At 35.6% G+C, this 23,886-nt stretch overlaps 1 protein-coding gene across 8 annotated transcripts in view; it reads left to right on the top strand.

The window, feature by feature from the left end:
• The window catches only part of LOC149797438 (beta-alanine-activating enzyme-like), a 69,603-nt gene extending 58,378 nt beyond the window's left edge, over positions 1-11,225 (top strand). For all 8 annotated transcript variants that reach the window (XM_089962238.1, XM_089962239.1, XM_089962240.1 and 5 more), the window contains 6 exons: positions 49-833; positions 4,039-4,190; positions 6,773-6,936; positions 7,441-7,566; positions 8,519-8,650; positions 10,507-11,225. In XM_089962238.1, coding sequence (XP_089818364.1) covers positions 49-833; positions 4,039-4,190; positions 6,773-6,936; positions 7,441-7,566; positions 8,519-8,650; positions 10,507-11,205 — 2,058 coding nt within the window. In that variant the 3' untranslated portion in view covers positions 11,206-11,225. The remainder of the gene's footprint in view (positions 1-48; positions 834-4,038; positions 4,191-6,772; positions 6,937-7,440; positions 7,567-8,518; positions 8,651-10,506) is intronic.
• Positions 11,226-23,886: the final 12,661 nt, after the last annotated feature.

Raw genomic sequence — 23,886 nt, 5'->3', positions numbered from 1 at the left:
CATTTTGATACATATAATGTACTTTCATCTTGGCAACATTTTTTGAAGGAACTTCTCCACATCAATGATAATGCTGTGATTGATGCCACTGATAATTTCCTGCTGTCTGGGGGAGATTCTTTTCAAGCAGTTCAGCTGTTGGAACGAGTAGAAGCAGGGCTTGGTTGTCAGCCTGGATTGAGTGAACTGGTCCAATTAGTACTACATAAGACATACCAAGATGTACTGCAGTATCTAGTTCTCAAGTGCCAAAAGAATTTAGACACAAACCAGACAGGCTGTGAATTGTCACATAATCCAGCCCTAGGTACTAAACTAACAGCTGATACTGTCCAACGTAGGGAGGGCCCAGATCTTCATACTGTCAACCATAGGGAGGAACAAGATCTCCATTATGTCAACCATAGGGAGGGCCTGGATCTTTCTACTGTCCACCATAGGGATGGCCCAGATCTTCTCATTGACCATCAATGCAACAAGATTTTAGATGCCCATTTGGATGAAGAAGATTCACCAAATATAATGATTGGAAGAACATGTCCAAATTATATGTCTCCTACAGATACAGATGAAATAATTAGTGACCCACCTGTAAAAATGTCAAGATTACAGTTCATGGGATCATTATCAAGAGGAAACAGAGAAACCTTTTCATCAGAATTAAATAGGAAATACCATCAGCAGCAGCAAACACAAGAAACGATCTGGAGACATTGTGGTGGAGGCAGAAACACACATCGATTGGATACATTTGGTGTGGTTTCCATGGAAATCTCATGGCGGTTCAACACAGGAAAATGTGTGGATGCTTCCCCACTCCTTGTGTTCCCAAGGTGAGTTAATTGAGTTGAATTTTTCATGATTTGGTTGATATTCATTTTAAATCATAGAACTTTCATTATTATTATTAGTGTGTTAAAATCAGGTCGTAAATATATGACACCTTACATCATGAAACCTTGCACCCTAGATCATTGAACTGTGCAAACTATTTATAGATAATTCATCTTGATATATTGTTCATGAAGTTTATTGTCTTTGCAATGTCAGCCAGTACTGAGATATGGGGATCAGTTACTGGTTACAGCAGTGATACCTTTGGCATCAACAATTTTGAGATTTCTTATTAAAATTTTGTAATACTTTTTAGTTTACCACTAACTTTTACATACAATGAATGACATTAGTTTTACATTCTTGGTTAAGTTTTGCATTTAGTACTGGTTGTTTCATGCTAGAATCATCAAACTAGATGATTGAATGTATCTCAATTTAGTACTACACTCTTGCAACAAAAGAAGGTCACTGTGATCTACATTTTATATTTTACTAAGGTTAAGTTCTTGCACTTAGCTCATGGCCAAAAAGTTCTTTCACACCCAGAATATATACTGTTATATCGGGATTCATGAAACTTGGTGTGGGGATGAATCTGGAGGAATACTACACTTTTTCACAAAACTAGGTCAATGACCCATATTTCACACTTGACTGACTGGTTACATTTTGTGTTCTATTTTTCAAGCTCTTTTCATGCAAACATCAACAAAATGATTATATGCATCTCTGTTTGTACAACATGCTTGTAACAAGTGTTCACTGTGGCCTTCATTTTAGTAGTTAAGGTTAAATTTTGCATTTAGTTCCTGACCATAGGTTTTTTTGTACCATCTACATATAGTTATACCTAGGTTCATGAAACCTGGCAAGTGCATGCATCTTGGTGAGTATTACACCCTCATGACAAAAGTAGGTCACTGTGACCCATATTTCATTTTTCACTGGCCTTGGTTACATTTTATAAGAAGAGGTATGCAAAAACAAAAGACTTCCCTGACATTCTAAGTATGGTCAGCTTTGATCTTTGCCTGAAATGAAACCTACCATGGGATTTTAACTACAAGAAGTTTGGATTAGTCTATACAGCATGAATTTAACCGATTCTGACTTACTCATGCCATTGAATGGAGGCCTGATACATCATTCTGCAGTGTCTGTCTGACAGGCCTTTTAAGGGGTTAAATTTGATATGGTGGGACCTAGTACAATAGGTTGCCTTCCCAGGTCCATCAGCAGCTTCATTACAATATAGGTTACTCTACTTCCACTAAATTTGTGGAATCAAAATTGGTTTATTAACACTGCTTTTCTTTATCAATCTGTGCTATCTTTTGTCCATGTCACACAAGGCACTAAGCTGCTGCACATAACATTAGGAGACTGGAGAAAGTCATCTCAAGACCAAAGGACTGTAACTTCCTCTACCTCTTAACAACTATTCACCTTATTTATTTATAATGATTGTGTTTGAAGAAGAAATCACATTTTGAAGTAAAATGTTTTTTTTGATAATACCTAATTATAACATCAGCATTCCATCCCAAACCCTCACCATAGCTACCCTTTTGGAAGAGGTTGCACTTCAAGTTGAGTAGTAAATTACAGAATTTTGAGCCAATCCCTTAGTTGAATGGGAGACCACTCTCATCTGACATTGTACTGATAAGCAGATGATATTTTAATACATGTACTTTTAATGCCAAAACAAGCTAAAAAAACTTCATGCATACATTCATAATGAGGGGCTCAATTCACAAGATTATGTCAGACTACAGTTCCGTTTTTAGCTCACCTGGTTATCATTATTGACTAACCTAGAAGATCTCAGATAGGGTTGATAATGAGCAAACTCCATGCATACTAATGATGTGATCTTGTGTCTGACTTAGCTGGACCACTCAGATCTAATTTAGTTAAACCTTGGATTATATGCTGTGTCATCAGGATCTTGGACAAGTTCAGCAATGACTGATATGCACACATATTAATGAGATGATCATGGATCTAACTTGTTGCCATTCTGAAAGCCATATTCTGATCTGATTTTGATGGTCAGACTTGAAATGTAGGCTTTTATCATGCATATCAGATCAAACTTGAAATGTAGGCTTATATCATGCATATCAGATCAAATTTGAAATGTAGGCTTATATCATGCATATCAGATCAAATTTGAAATGTAGGCTTATATCATGCATATCAGATCAAATTTGAAATGTAGGCTTATATCATGCATATCAGATCAAACTTGAAATGTAGGCTTATATCATGCATATCAGATCAAATTTGAAATGTAGGCTTATATCATGCATATCAGATCAAACTTGAAATGTAGGCTTATATCATGCATATCAGATCAAATTTGAAATGTAGGCTTATATCATGCATATCAGATCAAATTTGAAATGTAGGCTTATATCATGCATATCAGATCGGTTCAGTAAAGTGCAAGATCACTTATAATGTAGTTGATTGACTAAGCTTGTTGCCACTCTGGAAACAATATTTATGATCTGAATTTTATCAGACTTGGAATATATTCTTATATCCTCTTGGTCTTTGACCGTTTTCAATAACGAGTAAGATTCATGCTTATTAATGAGCTGATCTTGTATCTAATTAGTTGAGATTATTGGTACACATTTATTTAAAAAATAAGACTAGTGCATATTAATGAGATACCTTCAGTCTTGATTGGCTGAGTTTGTAATTCCTATTGATATACAGCATTAATATTTCATTTGATTAGATAAAACTTGTTAAATTGGTTTATAATGTCACTGTCTTGGACAACTTTGATTATGAGTATGGGACTGTACATATAGATGGTCTTTATCTTTACAAAGAATTTCTGTCAGGATATAGTAAAATGGGTAATATCAACATGATATAACACATAGGACTTGGAAATAGTACATAAGCTTGCTTAGTGAAATGGTCAACTGTTAATACTTTAAGTTATGTAAACCTGGTGAGTTATATCAGACCTGATTGGACCTCATGTTAGGTTGTGTACCTTCAGAGAAGGTAAGCTGTAGAAGTCAGTGAAATGATATCAGTCTGATACATTGCTAATATTCATTTCTTAAAATTTAATATAGGTTTATTTAAGACTTTCTGTGAAGTAGAAATATTTTTAATTGATATACCTGTGCATTGGTGTGAACATTTTTAATTTGTTTTCAATTGTTTTTCCAGACAAGGTGACCCCATTTTATATATAGGCTCACATTCCCATAGATTCTTTGCTCTGAATTTTTCATCTGGAGTGTTGACATGGGAGATAACTCTTGGAGATAGGATAGAATCTTCTGCATGCCTGAGTTTGTGTGGAAACTTTATCATTGTCGGTAAGTATGAAGTGTGTCAACCAAAATTTTAAAGTCTGAAAGATTATGACTGGCTTGCTTAGATTTTGTTGATGAATTATGCCCCACACAATTTTTAAAAAAAAATGTCATTATAATGTAATCAGTTGAATTTTGGGCCAGTTTTATGCCACCTTGCATTAGCAATTCATTTTTTTTGTCAACAAAATCCTCCAATTCTTGTAATATGAATGTTGTAATATGGCCGCCATGTATAGCCTATCTTGTGCTGAAAAATGGCGTTAAACCCTAGAACAACAACAACAATGTTGTAATATGAACATTGGTGAATTGACCTGGGTCATTGATACCAGACTTTCTTGTATTTTGCTGATGTACTTAATTTTATTCATACAAAAAATTTACTATGCATTCTTTAAGCATGTTTGATCATTCCTATATATCTGACAGTTCATAAATATCGATAAATTTCTGTTTTACAAAAACACAAAGATTGATTCCTGACAAATATAATGGAGTTCAAAGTATTTGCCTTTTATGAAAGTGCTGATAGAATTTACTACTGGCATTCATGTAGGTACACATGACAGTTCATTTATTGATGATGTTAAAGGTTATTCTGTTTAAATTTATCTGGAGGAAATGAACATCACTTTTTCAGTGGTACCAAGAATAGAAACATTTCAAATTACAAATTAAAACAGGAAAAAGGGTTCAGACCCCACCTATTCAAACAAGAAAATACATTAAAGTGCATTAAATAGATAGATTTAAATGGAATAAAGCTGATGTAAGGAAAGTAAGGTGGAGCTTATTGTGTTGCTATGTTGTCCAGCTGGCCATCCGATATGCTGTGATGTTGTACATCTAGCCATCCAATATGTTTCAGTGTTGTCCATCTGGCCATCCGATATGCTATGATGTTGTACATCTAGCCATCCAATATGTTTCAGTGTTGTCCATCTGGCCATCCGATATGCTGTGATGTTGTACATCTAGCCATCCAATATATTGCAGTGTTGTCCATCTGGCCATCCGATATGCTATGATGTTGTACATCTGGCCATCCAGTATGTTGCAATGTTGGCCATCTGGCCATCCAATATGCTATGATGTTGTACATCTCGCCATCCAATATGTTGCAGTGTTGTCCATCTGGCCATCCGATATGCTATGATGTTGTACATCTCGCCATCCAATATGTTGCAATGTTGTCCACCTGGCCATCCGATATGCTATGATGTTGTACATCTGGCCATCCAGTATGTTGCAATGTTGGCCATCTGGCCATCCGATATGCTGTGATGTTGTACATCTCGCCATCCAATATGTTGCAATGTTGTCCATCTGGCCATCCGATATGCTATGATGTTGTACATCTCGCCATCCAATATGTTGCAGTGTTGGCCATCTGGCCATCCAATATGCTATGATGTTGTACATCTCGCCATCCAATATGTTGCAGTGTTGTCCATCTGGCCATCCGATATGATGTGATGTTGTACATCTAGCCATCCAATATGTTGCCGTGTTTTCCATCTGGCCATCCGATATGCTATGATGTTGTACATCTCGCCATCTAATATGTTTCAATGTTGGCCATCTGGCCATCCAATATGCTATGATGTTGTACGTCTCACTATCCAATATGTTGCAGTGTTGTCCATCTGGCCATCCGATTTGCTATGATGTTGTACATCTCGCCATCCAATATGTTGCAGTGTTGGCCATCTGGCCATCCAATATATTGTGATGTTGTCCATCTGGCCAATTTTGTTTCTGTACAATAAGTAGAACTGTTCACTGTTTACAGCTACCAAATTTTATGGATGGTGTACACTTGGTGAAGAAGTACCCTATTGATTTTGGGGTCAAAGTGTCTCTCTGATTAAAAGAAGAATTGTGTCTATACAATAACTTAAGTTCTCCACCATCTGTAAATACCAAACTTTAAAGATGGAATACAGATGGGGTAATGAAGAACCATTATTAATTGAGGGGTCAAAGGTCAAGGTCACTGTGATTGAAAGAAGAAAAATGGTTCCTGCACATTAACTTGAGGTCTCCAGCATTATTGGTTACAGAACTTGTGAATGGCTTACAGTTGGGGTATGGAAACGCAAAGTTGATCTCAGGGTCTAAAGTCCAAAGGTTAAGGTCATTGTGGTGGCAAGAATAAAAGTCTGAACAAAACCTTAAGTTTTCTGCCATCTACAGTTACTTAACTTTGAGTATGATTGGCACGTGGGGTAAGGAAGAATCCTATAGATTTTGAGGTCAAAGTTCAATGTTACTGTGACTGAAAAAGTGGTTACCAAACTTTCTGCATGTCTTGCCCTTGGTGTAAAGAAGAAACCCTATCTTTTTGGAAGTCAGGAGTCAGGTCATCGTGACTAAAAATATGAATGGTTTCCACACAATAACAGTACTTATACATCACAGACCTGCACCACACTTTGTAGATGGCTTACTCTTGGTGTAGGGAAGAAGCCATTGATTTGGGAGACTAAATGAAATGGCTCACTGACAAAATTGTATGCATAGAGGACTTTTAAATATGAAGCTGGCATATAATGTGATATTCATGGTACTCATGTTTACAGGTTGCTATGACTACAAAGTGTATGTGATGGATACTGAAACTGGTGCCCTCTGGTGGAGTTATCAGACATCAGGGGAAGTGAAATCTTCCCCAGCAGTGGATCCTAAATCTGGAACAATTTACATTGGCTCACATGATCAGTATCTGTATGCTTTGGATATTGTGGTAAATATGCATATCATTAATATTAGAACTTTGAATGATTGGAGAACAAATTTGTTATGAATGTAGTGTATTCATAAATCATATGTTATTTGTAATTAATGAAGTTATTAATATTAGATATTTCTAATATACTCGTGATTGCACAAAATATTTCCTTAATGAAATAATTTACAGTAATTTGCTATACATCAAGTATTGGTGTATTTAATGCCTTATGTGTGGCAAACTATCGCTTTACCAACCTTGCCATCTTTATTTAATCAGAAAATTTAAAGGAAATGAGATAGATTGGTTTTGTTCTTGTTTGTTTGTTTTTGTTATTGAAGAATTTTAAGATATAAACTTCATAAAGTCTGCAAAAATTAATCCCAAATCTCAAAAAAGTAATTATTGCAATATCTGTCTTTCCACATACCTACCCACCTGCTTCTCTACATTCATACATAATTTTCTACCTATCATCCCATCTATGATTTCACTTACTAGCAACATTTTATTTCCCAGAAGAGGAAGTGTTTATGGAAACAGCATCTAGGAGGAGGTAGTGTGTTTTCTTCTCCCATTGTTGGACTAAAATCACATCATGTTTATGCTGCTACCCTGACAGGTTCACTGGTGGCCCTTAACCCAGTAAGTTTGTATCGTCATTTATTGCCTTGATTAGATTGAATGGTGACCATTAGTATGGTCAGTCTGGACCATTGTTTCTTGCCTTCATTAGGTTCATCACTGGTAAACTTTTGTCCAATAAATCTGTGCCATTATTTATTGCCTTCATTAGCAGTTGAAAGGCATAGGTAACAATATTCCCATAGCCACATCAGAAGCAATAATTCCAAAATGTTGTTTCCTTATTTTGAAGTGATGTGATATAATCAAAGCTCTGTTCATGGATATGAGATTGTAGGCATAGACCATTGTGTATTTTGTGCATGAGTAAACCAAATATCTTGTATAAAATTGGCCATTGCTGTTACAAGTTAGAAATTCATTTAGATGCATCCAGTATCACATTTATGATTGTTGAGGTTAAATGCCATTTATAGTACATGATAGACCATACATGGACAACAGCATATTTCATGCATGAAGAATCTCAAAATACTTGGGGAAGACCACCGATCAACAGGAAGCTGCTGCCAAGTTTTCTCACATATCCTTGCTGTTCAACAAACAGAGACTGGAACCCATGTGAACAGAGGCAGAGGTGATATGTGGATGATTGTAAAAGCAAGTGCCTTGCACCATTCAGCAATCCAGGGTGCCACTACATTTATGAGTACATTTCTTGAAGATCCAGCATTTAGATGCTTCAAGTATAGTTGTACAGAACCAAAGATTTTATTTTTTATTTCTCGTGTTTCGTTCAGCTGATTTAATTAGGGAGAGATGTACTGTAAAGACAATATAAACTCAGATTTGTGTCCTTTTATTTGTCATGCCTTTCAATGTTAAGACATAGACATGATTTATTAGGCAAAATCAAACACAGTCAGTATTTTTCATTTGATGCATAATTCAGATTTTCCATGCAAACCTCATAATCCAAAAAATAATATGTAAATAAATGTTTATGTTTTAGGTGGATGGAAGGAAAATATGGGCATTTGAATGTGGCAAACCTCTGTTCTCCTCCCCAAGTCTGACACAGATGGGTGTGGTTATCGGTTGTGTGGATACTAACCTCTTCCACATCAGTTACACTGGCAACCTGGTAAAATTACTCCACTATCTGCCTGTGCAATATATATTTACAAAGTTTCTTAACCATTACAGACAAGATTATGCGTTGTCCTTTATTTTAAGTCATTCTGCAATCAAATTTTTAAATTCTATCTTACAATTGAAACTTGCATCCATGATTTGAATCTGTTTCCTATGCATTTGGTATCCTTTATACCCCAGAATTTGGAATGTTCTTTAAGTCATCATGCTTATCCTATCAGACTGTCCAAATAAATAACATCTTTACTGGCCAATTGTGACTAGTCCATTTCACATAAAAAAATATCTGTAATGAGCCAAACCAGTGTTTTGAACCATTGCCCTCTTATGGATAAAAGAGTTACTGCCCATAGCAATCAGAATTGGTTGTCATTTTCTTTGGATGCAGGGGATTATTTCAGAATATTTTCCAAGGTAAATCTATAAACAGTCCTATGGAACACAGGGTTCTCAGTAGACATATACCCTCTGGTTTTGACGACTTGGAATTAAATTTGACTAATTTCTGACACATGTGCATTTTTATGATGCACATTGATTTGGGCCAGCGCATCAGTCGTAATTACCCTTAATTCTCCTCTGGTAATTTTTCCTACTTAAGTGAGCATCGTCCACAACAAATTGATTGTATGCACCAGTGATCAATATTTGCTATGGGCTAATGTTGACACCTTGTCTGCCAGTAATATCACACATATGCGAAATAAATAAAAACTGGGCTGACCAAACAGATCACAGATATCATGCATGGGTAGGCATAATGAATAAGGTTAGATTACTCTGAGATTATCCTTGACATTTATCATTGAGGAAGAGGAAATCAATTATGACTTCATGGAATTAAGCTTTTGATCAATTATCTGCATTTGCTTTATTTGCCCATCAACATAAATTTGATTATACTGGCAGTAGAACAAGACTACCATTTTAAAGGCTACCTATAGCACATACTGTTCTATAGTTGAAATCTACCCAACCACTTTTGAAAAAAGATTATTATTTTTATTTTTATTATTATTATTATTATTATACATAAATAATTGGTATATCAGTGCATTCTATGCCCACATTACAGAAATCATTGGAAACTGGAGACCAGAAATGTTATACCATTGGAATCAGATTATGAAGGTGTACACAATAAGATGTTAATTGATTACATAAGTATTGTAATCTGGAGAGTTAAAGGTCAAATGCAGGATTTTTATAAGTAATAAAGAGATCAAAGATGGTCTATGTTGGCTTTCAGGTTTATTTTTTTTTTTATAAATCAGCTGACATAAGATAACAAGAAGAGACCAAGCAATAAACCATTTCAGTAGAAATACTTGGGTAGGTGTTTTGATTTTTGTATTGTTTAATTCTTATTGTATTGTTCAAGATGTTTTTAGATGAATATTTAAGGTCAGTTGATATGTTTTAGACCAAAATGAAAAAACAAACTTTCTCTCACTATAAACTACCGCATTGCAGACATCGTAGCAATATGATTGAAAAATTGTTAAAAGCTACGTTAGAAATCAAAATCACATCACATCACATGATATTGTTTTTAAGTTTATAATTTTTTTATTTTCATTTGAACCTCATTTCATCCCGATTTTGAGGTTATTTAATATGTAATGACTGTTGATAAAAAAAATAGCATGGAATGAAATATTGAATGTAATGAAGCATATAACAAGGTTCCAAATGTAATATTGAAAATTAGATGTGGCAGTATTATTTTGGGGGTCCTTTGGGCTTTATTATGTTCATAGTGTACTTTAATTCTGAATTTTTGACTATGTATATAATACACAGACACGTCGATATTTTGAATGCCTTTATTTCATTTTATTTCAGCTTTGGAAATTCAAAACTGAGGCACCAGTATTTTCCTCACCTTGTGTTACTCAAATATTTATACCACTGAATGTCATAACTCAAGTACATATACAGCATAATGACATAATGCAGAAGCATATGCATTTTAGTGAGGACAAACCATGGTCTACGAGATCAACATTGTATGATGAATCTTGTGGGAATACTGAAAGTGAGGTAATTATCTTTGGATCTCATGATCATCACTTGTACTGTGTATTAACTGATGGAGTTCTGCTGTGGAAAGTGATGGTTGACTCACAGATTTATTCCACAGGATTTCCATTTAATCTCACAGACAAAACACATTACACTTATTCTTGTACTAGTCAAAATTATTTTCCATCAAAACAAAGGTCTGCATATACATTACCTGAAATAACTGACAAAGACAGCAGTTTTAGTTGTTTACAAAGAGCTGAAGTCTTGAGGTGGGTAAAAGATAGCAACCCCTCAGTTTGTGAATCTTCAGGAGAATCAGTTGCTTCTCTTGGCTGTCTTGTTGCATTTTGCTCCACCAAAGGAACAGTATATATAGTGAGAGCATTGACTGGGGAAAGAGTAGCCCAGTTGACACTGCCTAGTGAGGCATTTTCATCACCTGTTGTATTCTGTGATAAGTTAATTGTTGGTTGTAGAGACAATAATGTCTATTGTTATGACTTAAAGATTCATTAATAAACAGTTACAATATTGTGGATTCATTGTTTTGTTTTATTTTACCATAAAATAATTGATGATGATGATGACTGGATAACTGTGAATATGATGATTTATTCATCTCTTTGTGATGACCCACATGTTAATTTGTACCCTTAAGAGATATGTGCAAAGCTTTCAGTGATTCCTTGAAGGACCCCCATGTCACCATGTGATTAGACTTTCTTGTCTTAGCTATACTTTTTGAAGCACCTGAATTTTTTAATTGAGCAAATTAACCAAATTGCCAATCAAATGGAACTTAATAAATCAAAATACAATGAAAATGGTAACATTTATGAGGAGCAGATTGAATGATTAATTGCTTGAAGTGATAATATTTTAGGAACTCTATGACAAATTTATGATTTTGCTGCCCCTAGGCAGTTAGAGTTGTCAAATCACCATCACCACCTGCCCCACAAAAAAAATTTGATTACAGGTTGTTTAGAAACGCATTTTTTAAAGAAAGCGAGATTTTCTATTTTTTTTAAATCTAATGCCCCCTAAACCTTTCAACCCTGGGTAGATGCTTTGTCTGCCTAATTGGGAAATCTGTATGAACTGCATTTTTAGAAATATTAGGAAATTGTTTTCTTATACATGTACATTATATGGGGATATTGTGCTAACCCCAATCTGTCTGCCAGTCATTCCATTCATATGTCTGCCTGTCAGTCCATTCATATGTCTGCCTGTTAGTCCATTCATCTGTCTGCCTGTCAGTCCATTCATTTATCTGCCTGTCAGTCCATTCATTTGTCTGCCTTTCAGTCCATTCATATGTCTGCCTGTCATTCTATTCGTATGTCTGCCTGTCAGTCCATTCATATGTCTGCCTATCAGTCCATTCATTTGTCTGCCTTTCAGTCCATTCATTTGTCTGCCTGTCAGTCCAGTCATTTGTCTGTCTGTCAGTCCATTCATATGTCTGCCTGTCATTCCATTCCATTATGTCTGCCTGTCAGTCCTTCATTTGTCTGCCTGTCAGTCCATTCATATGTCTGTCTGTCAGTCCATTCATTTGTCTGCCTGTCAGTCCATTCATCTGTCTGCCTGTAAGTCCATTCATTTATCTGCCTATCAGTCCATTCATATGTCTGCCTGTCATTCCATTCATATGTCTGCCTGTCAGTCCATTCATATGTCTGCCTGTCAGTCCATTCATATGTCTGCCTATCAGTCCATTCATATGTCTGCCTGTCATTCCATTCATATGTCTGCCTGTCAGTCCATTCATTTGTCTGCCTGTCAGTCCATTCATATGTCTGCCAGTCATTCCATTCATGTCTGCCTGTCAGTCCATTCATTTGTCTGCCTGTCAGTCCATTCATTTTTCTGCCTATCAGTCCATTCATCTGTCTGCCTGTCAGTCCATTTATCTGTCTGTCTGTCAGTCCATTCATTTTTCTGCCTATCAGTCCATTCATATGTCTGCCTGTCAGTCCATTCATATGTCTGCCTGTCATTCCATTCTTATGTCTGCCTGTCAGTCCATTCATATGTCTGCCTGTCAGTCCTTCATTTGTCTGCCTGTCAGTCCATTCATATGTCTGTCTGTCAGTCCATTCATTTGTCTGCCTGTCAGTCCATTCATCTGTCTGCCTGTAAGTCCATTCATTTGTCTGCCTATCAGTCCATTCATATGTCTGCCTGTCATTCCATTCATATGTCTGCCTGTCAGTCCATTCATATGTCTGCCTGTCAGTCCATTCATATGTCTGCCTGTAAGTCCATTCATTTGTCTGCCTATCAGTCCATTCATATGTCTGCCTGTCATTCCATTCATATGTCTGCCTGTCAGTCCATTCATTTGTCTGCCTGTCCATTCATTTGTCTGCCTATCAGTCCATTCATCTGTCTGCCTGTCAGTCCATTCATTTGTCTGCCTGTCAGTCAATTCATTTTTCTGCCTATCAGTCCATTCATCTGTCTGCCTGTCAGTCCATTCATTTGTCTGTCTGTCAGTCCATTCATCTGTCTGCCTGTTGGTCCATTCATCTGTCTCCCCTAGTGTCCCTGAAAGGACATCAAAAGTCAGTTTTATAAACTGCAGTAACAGTGACATTATTCAAAAAAAATTTAAACCAAAACGCTATATTTGCAATCCTAGAAAGAGGATACATAAATGGGCTTTGGGTTATGCCTCCTGGTCTAAATCAAAGATGGTCAGGGAGGAGAGTATGTAATGAAATGTATTTGGATTTGCCATGGCAAACAATGCAAGTGGCTTTGTACTTTTTCATTTTAATTAATGATGACCCGGAAAAGGTAAACTTGATACTTCAACAGGTTGGCAGTGTTTTATGTCCAAACATAGTGTCTGAAGTTGATGCTATATTTCCCAGAACAGCCTTTGCCAACATAGCATATAGGCTATTGATTGGCTTGTTTAAAGCAGTTTCAACTAACAATGTCTTTATTGTTATCTGTGAAAAACAATGCGAGATAGTTTTCACTAAACATGGACAGAAAAAGAAGACAAATGTAAAGTTAACATTTGCACATGTGCATATTTTCAGTAATCAGTCAATAATTTGAGAGGAAAGTTACCATGAGGAATACAAATCATTGGTCAGTTCATTAGGAGCACAAATCATTGGTCAGTTCATGAGGAATACAAATCATCATGTCAGTTCATGAGGAATACAAATCATCAGGTCAGTTCATAAGGAATACAAATCATTGGTCAGTTCATTCCTATAGTATTTATAGTTTATTCCAAAGAATGTGCTGATTTTTAAAAGATACAGGAAGTTGAATGTAAGAAACACTCAAGCCATCACCCTCTTTCCAAGAAAGGCTTGAAAGAAAATATTAAAGTAAACTCCATAATTGGTAATGAATAGTCCCAGTAGATGCTCTAAGCCCCACAGTTGGATACACAGAAATGGCACACAAATTGTCATATTTTCAGACCCACTGTTTAAAAACACATGTTAAAGGTAGAATTTGAGCTGGATCCAACCAGTTTTTTTCTTCTTGTTATCATAGCTTAAATATACTTGCTTTAATTTAGACAACTTTTTCGGACTTTATCAGTTTGTACTCCAGCATGGCTGCATGTAAAATTTCATCTTAAATAGCATTTAATGTGTCTTTTGTAAGATAAAGTGTTTAAAATGCATTCTTTTCATGAAATGTGTCATTTTCACAAAAAGGACTTAGCTTCTGCAAATGGACACAATCAGTATTTCTGTATCACAAATGTAATTATTTTGGGTAAAAACTCATTTTAAATAGTATTTAAAATAAAGTGGAAAGGTAATGACATCTAAGGAATAAGAAAAGGATGTGTACATTTCAATAATTATGAAAAAAGTATAGTAAAGTTCTGAGTACACACCTGACAGCATGGACAAACAGAAAGAAAAAAATCACAGAAGAAAATTTTAATTTTGAATTCAGATATAATTTACAGATTTTGGTGCCAGTAGCTTCTCGTGGGTCGGTGGTTCTTTCCGGGGTTTTCCCGGGTTCTTCCTCCACCATTAATACTGGCCGCCATGTATAACCTATCGTGTGCTGAAAAATGGCGTTAAACCCTACAACAACAACAACAACAACAACAGATTTTGGTGATCAACCACCCACCTCACGTGAGAAGATTTTTGTTTACCCTAGACGAAGCGACCATTTTATACAGGATGTATTGAAAACAAACAAAAGGAAGACTTGATGGCTTTACTGTTGATGGTTAAGTCACAAAATTTGATTTACTGTTATCTACATTTTAACATAGAGTGAAGTGATCAACTACTGACACACCTGAAATTATATCGCTGGGTCCTTCTCACAAAAAGAACCCATTTTTAACACTTTATATTAAAAAATATATTAAATGCTATGCGAAGTGAGTTACAAAACAAATTAATTTCATTTGTCAAATAGAAACACTGTCAGTAAAATCATACTGGGTCCTTTTTGCAGGAGGTATTTCCTTTGTGCACTTTATACCCTCCACATCATCATCCCAACACGAGGGGTCCATTTTGGTTTCTGTTTAGTCTTGAGTTTTAGTGAACATATTTCAACACTACTCGATACTCGCATTGTTGCTAGCCAAGGATGAACCATGTTGATATAGCCAAGGTTACTGTTGCTAACAAATTGATTTGCCTATGCAATTCAATTCCGAATGATAACATAGGGAGTGCTTTGCAGAGATATTATGAACTTCTGAGAGAGTGACTGTGAAGTGGTTGGCATTTGCAACATGCACAATGGAGAGAATGTTGACATACCTCCAGGAGCATCGCTACCATACGTACAAAGGATATGGGCCACAAATTTTCTTTTCACACTATTGATTAAGCAGGGGCCCATCTGTAAGCTTTGCATAGAGGGCCAAATATCCTAGCTATGCCACTGCACTTCTATGTTAATTTCATGTACTGTGGCTAAATTTTCTTTAGATATTTGTACTTATGGAAATTGTACATGATCTAAGCAGAGTTGACCAATATGAATGCTCCCATGTGCTAAAAAATCAACCTGAATTAGTCGAAAGTACAATACATTGAGCAGTTATTAAAATTGGGTAAAGAAATTTTGCCAGATTTGACAATACTAGCTTCCAAATGTGCAATGAATAAATTACAAAATATATCAAATGTAAAAAAAAGTTCTTACAATTTACCTCAGAAGTCCAGGAAGTGAAAATGACCGTGCATTTTTTTTATGGGTACACATCTAAAGGTCAAATTGTATACTTTATAATCCATATTACACCCATCAATCATACACCAACATAAAGTTAACTAGAAGTCCTTATACCTAATATAGACAAAGTCTTTTTTAAATAGCCAGTATAACCATTGAGGAGAACCGAGGAAATTCTTTTTATTTGAAAACCCTATGCAAAGTACGAAACTGTAGAGTACCACCTTAAGTTCTAGGTAACAAAATTAAATAAAATTTAGTACATTTATCTTGGTCCCAGAAAATAAAATATGTATATTGATTTGGGGATGGGGGTTAGTAGCTTTAATGTTATGGGCACTCTTGCTAACAATAGGATTGAGATTTTACCTTTACATTTCATTTCATGAAAACGGAATTTAGCAAAATGATTAACACTGGTTCCTCTGCACAGGAAGGACCAATATTTATTTTTTGGGCATGTGTACCTTCAACGACAATGTCACTGTTACTAAAAGTAGATTTGGCTTTGCATTTCATTCAAGACAGTAAACTTTGTTATTTTTAAAAAATTTTAAGGAAGCTTGGTATGTGTGAAATTTGGCTAAGAGGGAGTGCTGTTAATTTGACAGTCAGTGGCTTGAATTTTAAATCCCAAATGGGTTAAGATTAACCTCAGAATAGTTGGAACCAAAGCAGGTTATTCCATACCCATGTTGTTCTGTACCCAAAGTGAGTTGTTTCATACCCAAAACAGTGGTTGTTTCATCCCCAATGCTACGGTCATTTCATATCCAAAACCAGAGTCGTTTATTGCACTCATTTAAGTACAAATATAACCTCTAAGATTACATAAACAATATATTTTCTACATATTTCAAACTATTCGATTTCAGGCATTGCCTTGGTGACTGATGTATGCTGTATTACCTAGGGCGCATTATATGTTTTATTCCTGGCAGAATCCTAGCATTCATAAGTTTATTCGGTTATTTAAAACATTAGACATATGGCTTTTGTCATGGTGTAACCGATGCACCTTTAATAGAAATACATTTCATGCTACAATAAATGTACATTAAGCAAAAACATAATTCATGATGTATCCTATTCACATTAAAACAGAAACAACTTAATGCTACAACATACTGACATGACGCGATTCAGAACATGAAGAGGGGCCCCGAGTGGCCAAGTGGTCTAAACGCTCTCCGTTATGGATCACTGCCATCTCACCTCTGTCTGCGTGGGTTCGAGTTTCGGATTCAGCCTATGTGGGTATGTGAGAAAGCTTGCCAGTAGCTTCTCGTGGGTTAGTGGTTCTTTCCGGGGTTTTCCCGTGTTTTCCTCCACCATTAATACTGGCCGCCATGTATAGCCTATCGTGTGCTGAAAAATGGCGTTAAACCCTACAACAACAAAAACAACAGAACATGAAGAAATTAACCACCCTTCCTCGTTCCTATCAAAGTGCCTTTCCTCATCCTTGTGGCAACATGGTTGGTCTTTGTATCATGTTCAGCACATGTACGTCATAAAGGAAATATCACTTTTCCGTGGCAATGATGTGGTAAGACAGAATGATACAAGTAGTTTGGAGGTAAGACTTTGCATTTGATTAACATCTCATATTGGTGGATATGTTCCACCTCAATGTGGTCTGTCAACATTTCAGGGTTAACGGTAGGAAATTGAGAATATATGCACACCCAAGGACACAAGGAACATACATCGATGTGATTAATTTCTTCTCCTTGAGATTCGTTCACGTTGTACAGTAAGCATGTCTCATTGGTTTGTCCTCCGAACAAACTGTCGCGTGGACTCAAAGCTCGCTATCCACCACGCTGTAACTTTCAGCAAAGCATGTAGATGATTTTGACTCCATTTATGATGACTGTGAGACATTCTGTACCTTGTTTGGAAACAATATTTCAAAAGAAACTCTCTGTCATATCCAGCAAAATTGTGTGCAGTGACTGTAGCACATCAGTGGCAGTCACCGTAACATCAGATGTCATCGGTAGGGTCTAAGATCCATTCAGCAAAATTGGCATGAATACGAAAGTCACAAAAGAATTTTCATATTCTCCTCTATCTTACTACAATCGGGACAGTTAAAAATTGGGGGTTCTTGTATACAATTCGCACAAGAATGGTGAGTTATGCGAACCTTAGGGATTTGAATTCTGTTCGCTTGCCTACATAAAAAGTTCTAAAAAAAAGATAATCCGCTTGTTGTTTTTTCTTGAGCTGGTCTTCCTGGGAGTGTTTGTCAATTTCATTTTCATACTTTTGGATATAAAATTAATGTTCAAATTCCACGATTTGGTCACAAAATGGCATCTTTTGTTTCCTGGACAAACATGTATCTTTGGGTTATTTGTTCGAATAAGATCTCAACATGTGGTGCACATTCTCAATAATTCACAAGTACTTTTCTGTTGATTAACTTGTTTCATACGATGTTGTCTGTAACAAGTGAGACTGACCGGTTTGTTTACAAGCAATTAATTGGTTTGGACGCTAAGCAGCAGTCAGTGTTTTTCCTGACTGCGAAAATCCTTGGTCACATTTCTCATAATGACAATTGTTTTCAAGAAATCCTATCAAACTGGTAATAGCATCAAAAGGCTCTTGATGATGATTCACATGAGTGTATTGTGGTACATCTGGTGCTTGAAACAAAAGAGCTCAGCGAACCACTTGAGACTATAGGGAAGAACCAAAACATCTTGAAGATTTTGCATTTCAGAAATGTCGCGCACGGTTCCTTTACAAATGCTAGCTTCTTGTAAAAGAGTGCCAGCTTCTCTTAGTTCGTGTGTTCTATCAGATTTTCGAATCATCTCCCTTGCTCTTTTCCTTTCTACTTTGTCATTCTTCTCAACATAAGTTCCAGCCACAACGATGACCTGGCTGTACACATCTGATCTTGGGAGTTGTCAGTTTGGTTTGGTTGGTACTGCCTTTGGTTATGTGAATGGCGATCACCAATAACGCTTTTCTGCATGGTCCATTATCTCTAGGAGGCTAAACTGGATTGTGTGAAAAGTGTTTTTTCTATCAGTCATGTCAAACTCGTCATTGGATTGTTGGATATGTTCTGCCGGTGTGCTAACATTCATCCAAACAAGAGACTTCAAACTTTTCATAAGCAATAGAGGATCTCAAATGATTGTCATCTTTAGCTGGACGTATTGTCGTTCCAAGGTCTGTAACAATGAATTCCACAAATCTGTAATGATACCTGCTGCTTTCTCTAGTGACACATGAGATTTAAACTCTTTAAATTTCACCGTGTGTGTGTAAGTTGTGTTTCTATATGTTTTGTACGTCTCTCAAATTTGAAAATAATCTTCGGGAGCTATTTAGCAACTTTTAGAGGGGTTGATCTTGACTCTTTTGGTCTGGTGACAGACTCATGCCATCTTCGAAATCCTTCATGCACCTGTGCTAGCACTTCATTTAGCATATGAGGAGACACCTGTGCTAACACTTCATTTAGCATAAGAGTAGACACCTGTGCTAACACTTCATGTAGCGTAAGAGTAGACACCTGTGCTAACACTTCATTTAGCATATGAGGAGACACCTGTGCTAACACTTTATTTAGCATATGAGGAGACACCTGTGCTAACACTTCATTTAGCATAAGAGGAGACACTTGTGCTAACACTTCATTTAGCATATTAGGAGACACCTGTGCTAACACTTCATTTAGCATAAGAGGAGACACCGAACGTCATTGTCGTCTTGGCTTCTTCTGGTTTCTGATTGGAATAGTATGATTTTAAGTTTATCTTGATTGTTGATTTAGATATGATTTAATTCTATTTGTATGTATATGTGTGTGTGTATGTATGTATGTATGTATGTATGTATGTATGTATGCCGTCTCTACCTTTGTTTGCGATAATGGCTTGCTGTATGAAAAATTTGCCATAAACAAATTGTCTTCGTGTACCAGAAAATTATGTGGTGGTAGTTTTGAAACTTGCACAGACCCTCAATTTTGCACTTGTCATGAGAAAAAATTATTTCCAGTATTTACCATTTTCTGTATCACATAAACTTGCAATTGTACCAGAAACCTTACCTTCATACAAGACCCAAAATTCACTAGTTTGAAAATAACTGCCACTAAATAGTGTAGACTTCTCTCTATGTATGTATGTATGTATGTATGTATGTATGTATGTATGTATGTATGTATGTATGTATGTATGTATGTGTGTGTATGTCAGAATGAGTAAGCGGCACAAAATGTTCTTAGTTTCAAAATGCAAACTAATGATGTTCAACAATATTTTTCATGATGATAAAACTGGTACAGCACACGAATTCTTAACATGATTGCAAATTAGCTATATTCTGTCTGCACTGCAATCGTAATAACCCAGTTCAAAGAATATATGCATTATTTTGCAACACTGCCTGTCTTGACTCGAGAGCAAAACACCTTGACACTCATTATATGTGATTTCATTGGCTGACATTTTTACTGCCTTTGCTTGAATCGGCTTCAGTTGCGATTCACACAGTGGGGAGATTAGATGAACTTTTCTGCATTTCACCATTAGTCGCTTTACAAAAGAAAAAGCTAACGTGCACCCCCACTCATACAATTTGTGATAAGCGAACATTTTATCCCTTATGCGAAAACAAAAACCGTCAAGGAATGTTTGGATGTACATTTTTTTGTGAGAAAGATCTACATTTTCGAAAGAAGGATGATAGTGGACTATGTCTCCAGTTCAATCTTGTGATAGTTTACAAAAAAAGATGGATTTTTCCATATCGATGTGATTTTATAAATGTTCTATCTCTCTCTCTCTCTCTCTCATTAAAAACCCAATACACACACGCACACACACTCTCCCATAATTGATCAAATTATTTAGATTGAAATCAAATGGCATCTGTTCCTATTTTGAGATAGCTCTCAGTATTTGGCAGTAGTCAGAATGATTACATCAAGTTTTTACAATAATCTTGTACCTTTTTTTTCAAAGATTTGCACCTCAAAATTTTTAAAAAATTTTCTTCAGTGGGTAAATTTCATGGATTATATTAAATGGTGAGTTTAGCTCTGCTTGTACATGTCAGATAGCTTTGTGTGTAGGTAATCCTATTTTAGCACTGTCAGGAGAAAAACTGTTAACATCTACATCTACTGTTTTCCGAAAACAAGACAGTTTTACAGTGTAAGAATAACTCGAGTATGACACGTACTATTTTTAAAATTATGAATGAACAAAACTCTGACAAACATTATTTCTTGTATAGAATTTACCTTTGTCTTCAGGATTTCATAAAAAGGTAACATAATCTTAATTTCTTCTTATCCTATAAGGTCTCAAAATTATAGAAAAAAATGGCATCCAAGCACACCTTCCCTCCCTCCCCACCCCATACCTCTCTCTCTCTTTCTAAATAATAATAATACTAATAATAATGTTTTTATGCTCTGCAGCCACATGGTTTTAAGAAAATGGGTAACATTATCTGTTTCACATGCATGCACACACACATACACACACACAGACACACACACACACACACACACACACACACACACTTGAACTTCATATGGAATGATTTATATATTTATTTATATTTAAATCAAAATAACATACCACTCTAGCCATAGCAAAATTTGCCCTTGAAATAGAATGCTTGGTGATACATATGTCTTATTTTGACTGCATGCCTTGGGCCAAACTATAGGACTGGAAAGAAGTTTACTGCGTTCATATGACTATATTCATTGTGTGCACTATGCCCACAGTAGGTTAAAAAAAAAAACACTAAGTGAAAATGGTAGTCAGAAGGGGTACATGAGGATACATACTGGTCAAAAAACAGTATGCTTTCTAAAGAATAGTGCAAAACGAAAACATTGCTAACTAATGCGTTAAGTAAACATAAAAACGAGGTTTCAGTAATTGAGCAAAGTAACAAATCCTTGTAATGTGCAATAACTATTATAATAAAATTTGCACATAAAAATACGGTATGAGTAGTGTTATGTTTCAATGGTCATAAACTAATTAACAAAAAATAATGAAAACCAACAGGTTTTGTAAAATTCAATGCATAATTTATTTCCCTAGAAATTAAATTAAAATTTAAAAAGAACTTACAGTATTTTTACTTTAATCCCAAATAGTTCTAAAAGTTCTATCACAAGTCAAAACGTATGAAGTTCCAATTGAATTCCAATTGTATTTCAAACAAATTCCAATACTGAATGTGTTGATGTGCCTGGTGTCTCGAATGTGCTAATGTGACAGTGGCCTAGAATGTGGTAATGAGTTAACAGTCTTTGATGTATCACAATAATATCATCCAAAATGTCCTTGTCTGAATTAGCTATAATTCCACATTAATGATTTAGTCCAAGAAATAATAATGAAGATTTTGTAATTCCAGTGAATAACTGAATTAATAAATCCACTCAAACTGAACGCATCAATAAGACTTATTCCATTTTGGATTTTAGGATTAGAATGAGTAAGTTTTCAAGTAATCAACATTGATATAAAAAGCTAAGACGCCATAATAGAGTCGGGGTGTAGGTCAGTCTCCTATCTAAAACATTCAATATGTCAATAAATTTAGGAATTTCCAAGTGAAAAACTTCATGTTTTAGACTCAGATTCAAGGAAACATATTTACCTCCATTAACAATAATCTGAATATTTAATCTATAATCATGGTGAAATATTAACAACATATTTTTTTTGTTTACAAAATGAATGTTACTGGTCAGGTACACCATTGACATTATTTTGGACAAAGGTCAGTTACAAAATGCAGATATACATAACATATATTCATTGGGAAAAACCAACAAACAATACACATTAAATATAACAAACAGTAGATTAAAAATAAGCACAGTGCTAGTAAACAGGAAACTTTGTTGCTAATTATTGCATGAAGAAAGATTCAGTCAGTTGAGCAAACTAAACTGATCTTTTTAATGTGCAATAATTATAATTAAAATGGCCATGATAACAACTATCATATTTGTACATATCTAAGATAGGCCTGTGAGTTAGTGAAAAAAGTGCGCAGTGCAAATGACCAAACTATTGCTGCCAGTTGATGCATAAAGTGAACAAGTAAACATAGAGGCCAGATTCCGACAATGGAAACAAATGGCTAATCCTTTTACTCTGCAATAATTACAGTCAAAGAATTTTTGGGTTTTCAATAGATAATTTATTTCTCGCCCATCTGCCTGTCGCGGAAATAAGCAGAAACGCCAGATGCAGAAATGCATGTCGCGGAAAAACAGGCATACTGTTTATACAAAGGTAAGATCTTTATACAGAAGTGACATGTTTATATAGGATAAGATGTTTATACAGGAGTGGGCTGTTTTATACAGAGTAATAATTCGAAGCAACACGTTGTTCTCTTTAGTATGTCTTGTAACTAGTTCAGGTAGTTCGAAACTACCTGTATGGGGGGCAGTAACATTTAGTCATTACTTACTTTAGTATGTTAATATGTTAAATTTATTACCTTTATTATTGTGAAACAATTTTCAAGTGATTCTACTTTCTGTACACAATTCTTGCAGTAAAAGGCCAAAATAGTGAGGATAAAGGTCAATGGAAAAGTGGTTTTGTGAACGTTTGTGATCTATTTTCATTAGCTAAGAAAGGTAGTGTGTGTCGATCGCAAAATGATGCTGTACTAAATGATTCGAACTATAATCTTTCGTTACATTGTTGTCAACCTTGAATCACTGCCAGTTTTTGCATGTGTATGTCTATGTTTACATATAAAACTTAAAACTCCTCAACCCTCTTATATGTGTGATTGTATAGTATGCTTGTGTGAAGGTACAGTAGTGTGTCTATGAACGTTCCTACCCTTACTTGTGTGATAGCATAATATGTTTGTGTGAAGATATAACATGTATATACACACTCCTACCCTTATGGGATAGCATGTGTGTATGTATAGCGTTTGCATCAATATTCCTACCCTCTTTGTTAGTAT

This window comes from Sinohyriopsis cumingii, chromosome 6, assembly GCF_028554795.1.
Source record: "Sinohyriopsis cumingii isolate HCF-2022 chromosome 6, ASM2855479v2, whole genome shotgun sequence".
NCBI lineage: Eukaryota > Metazoa > Mollusca > Bivalvia > Unionida > Unionidae > Sinohyriopsis > Sinohyriopsis cumingii.
Note: the sequence above shows the minus strand (reverse complement) of the source record. Positions and strands in the feature narration are given on the sequence as shown.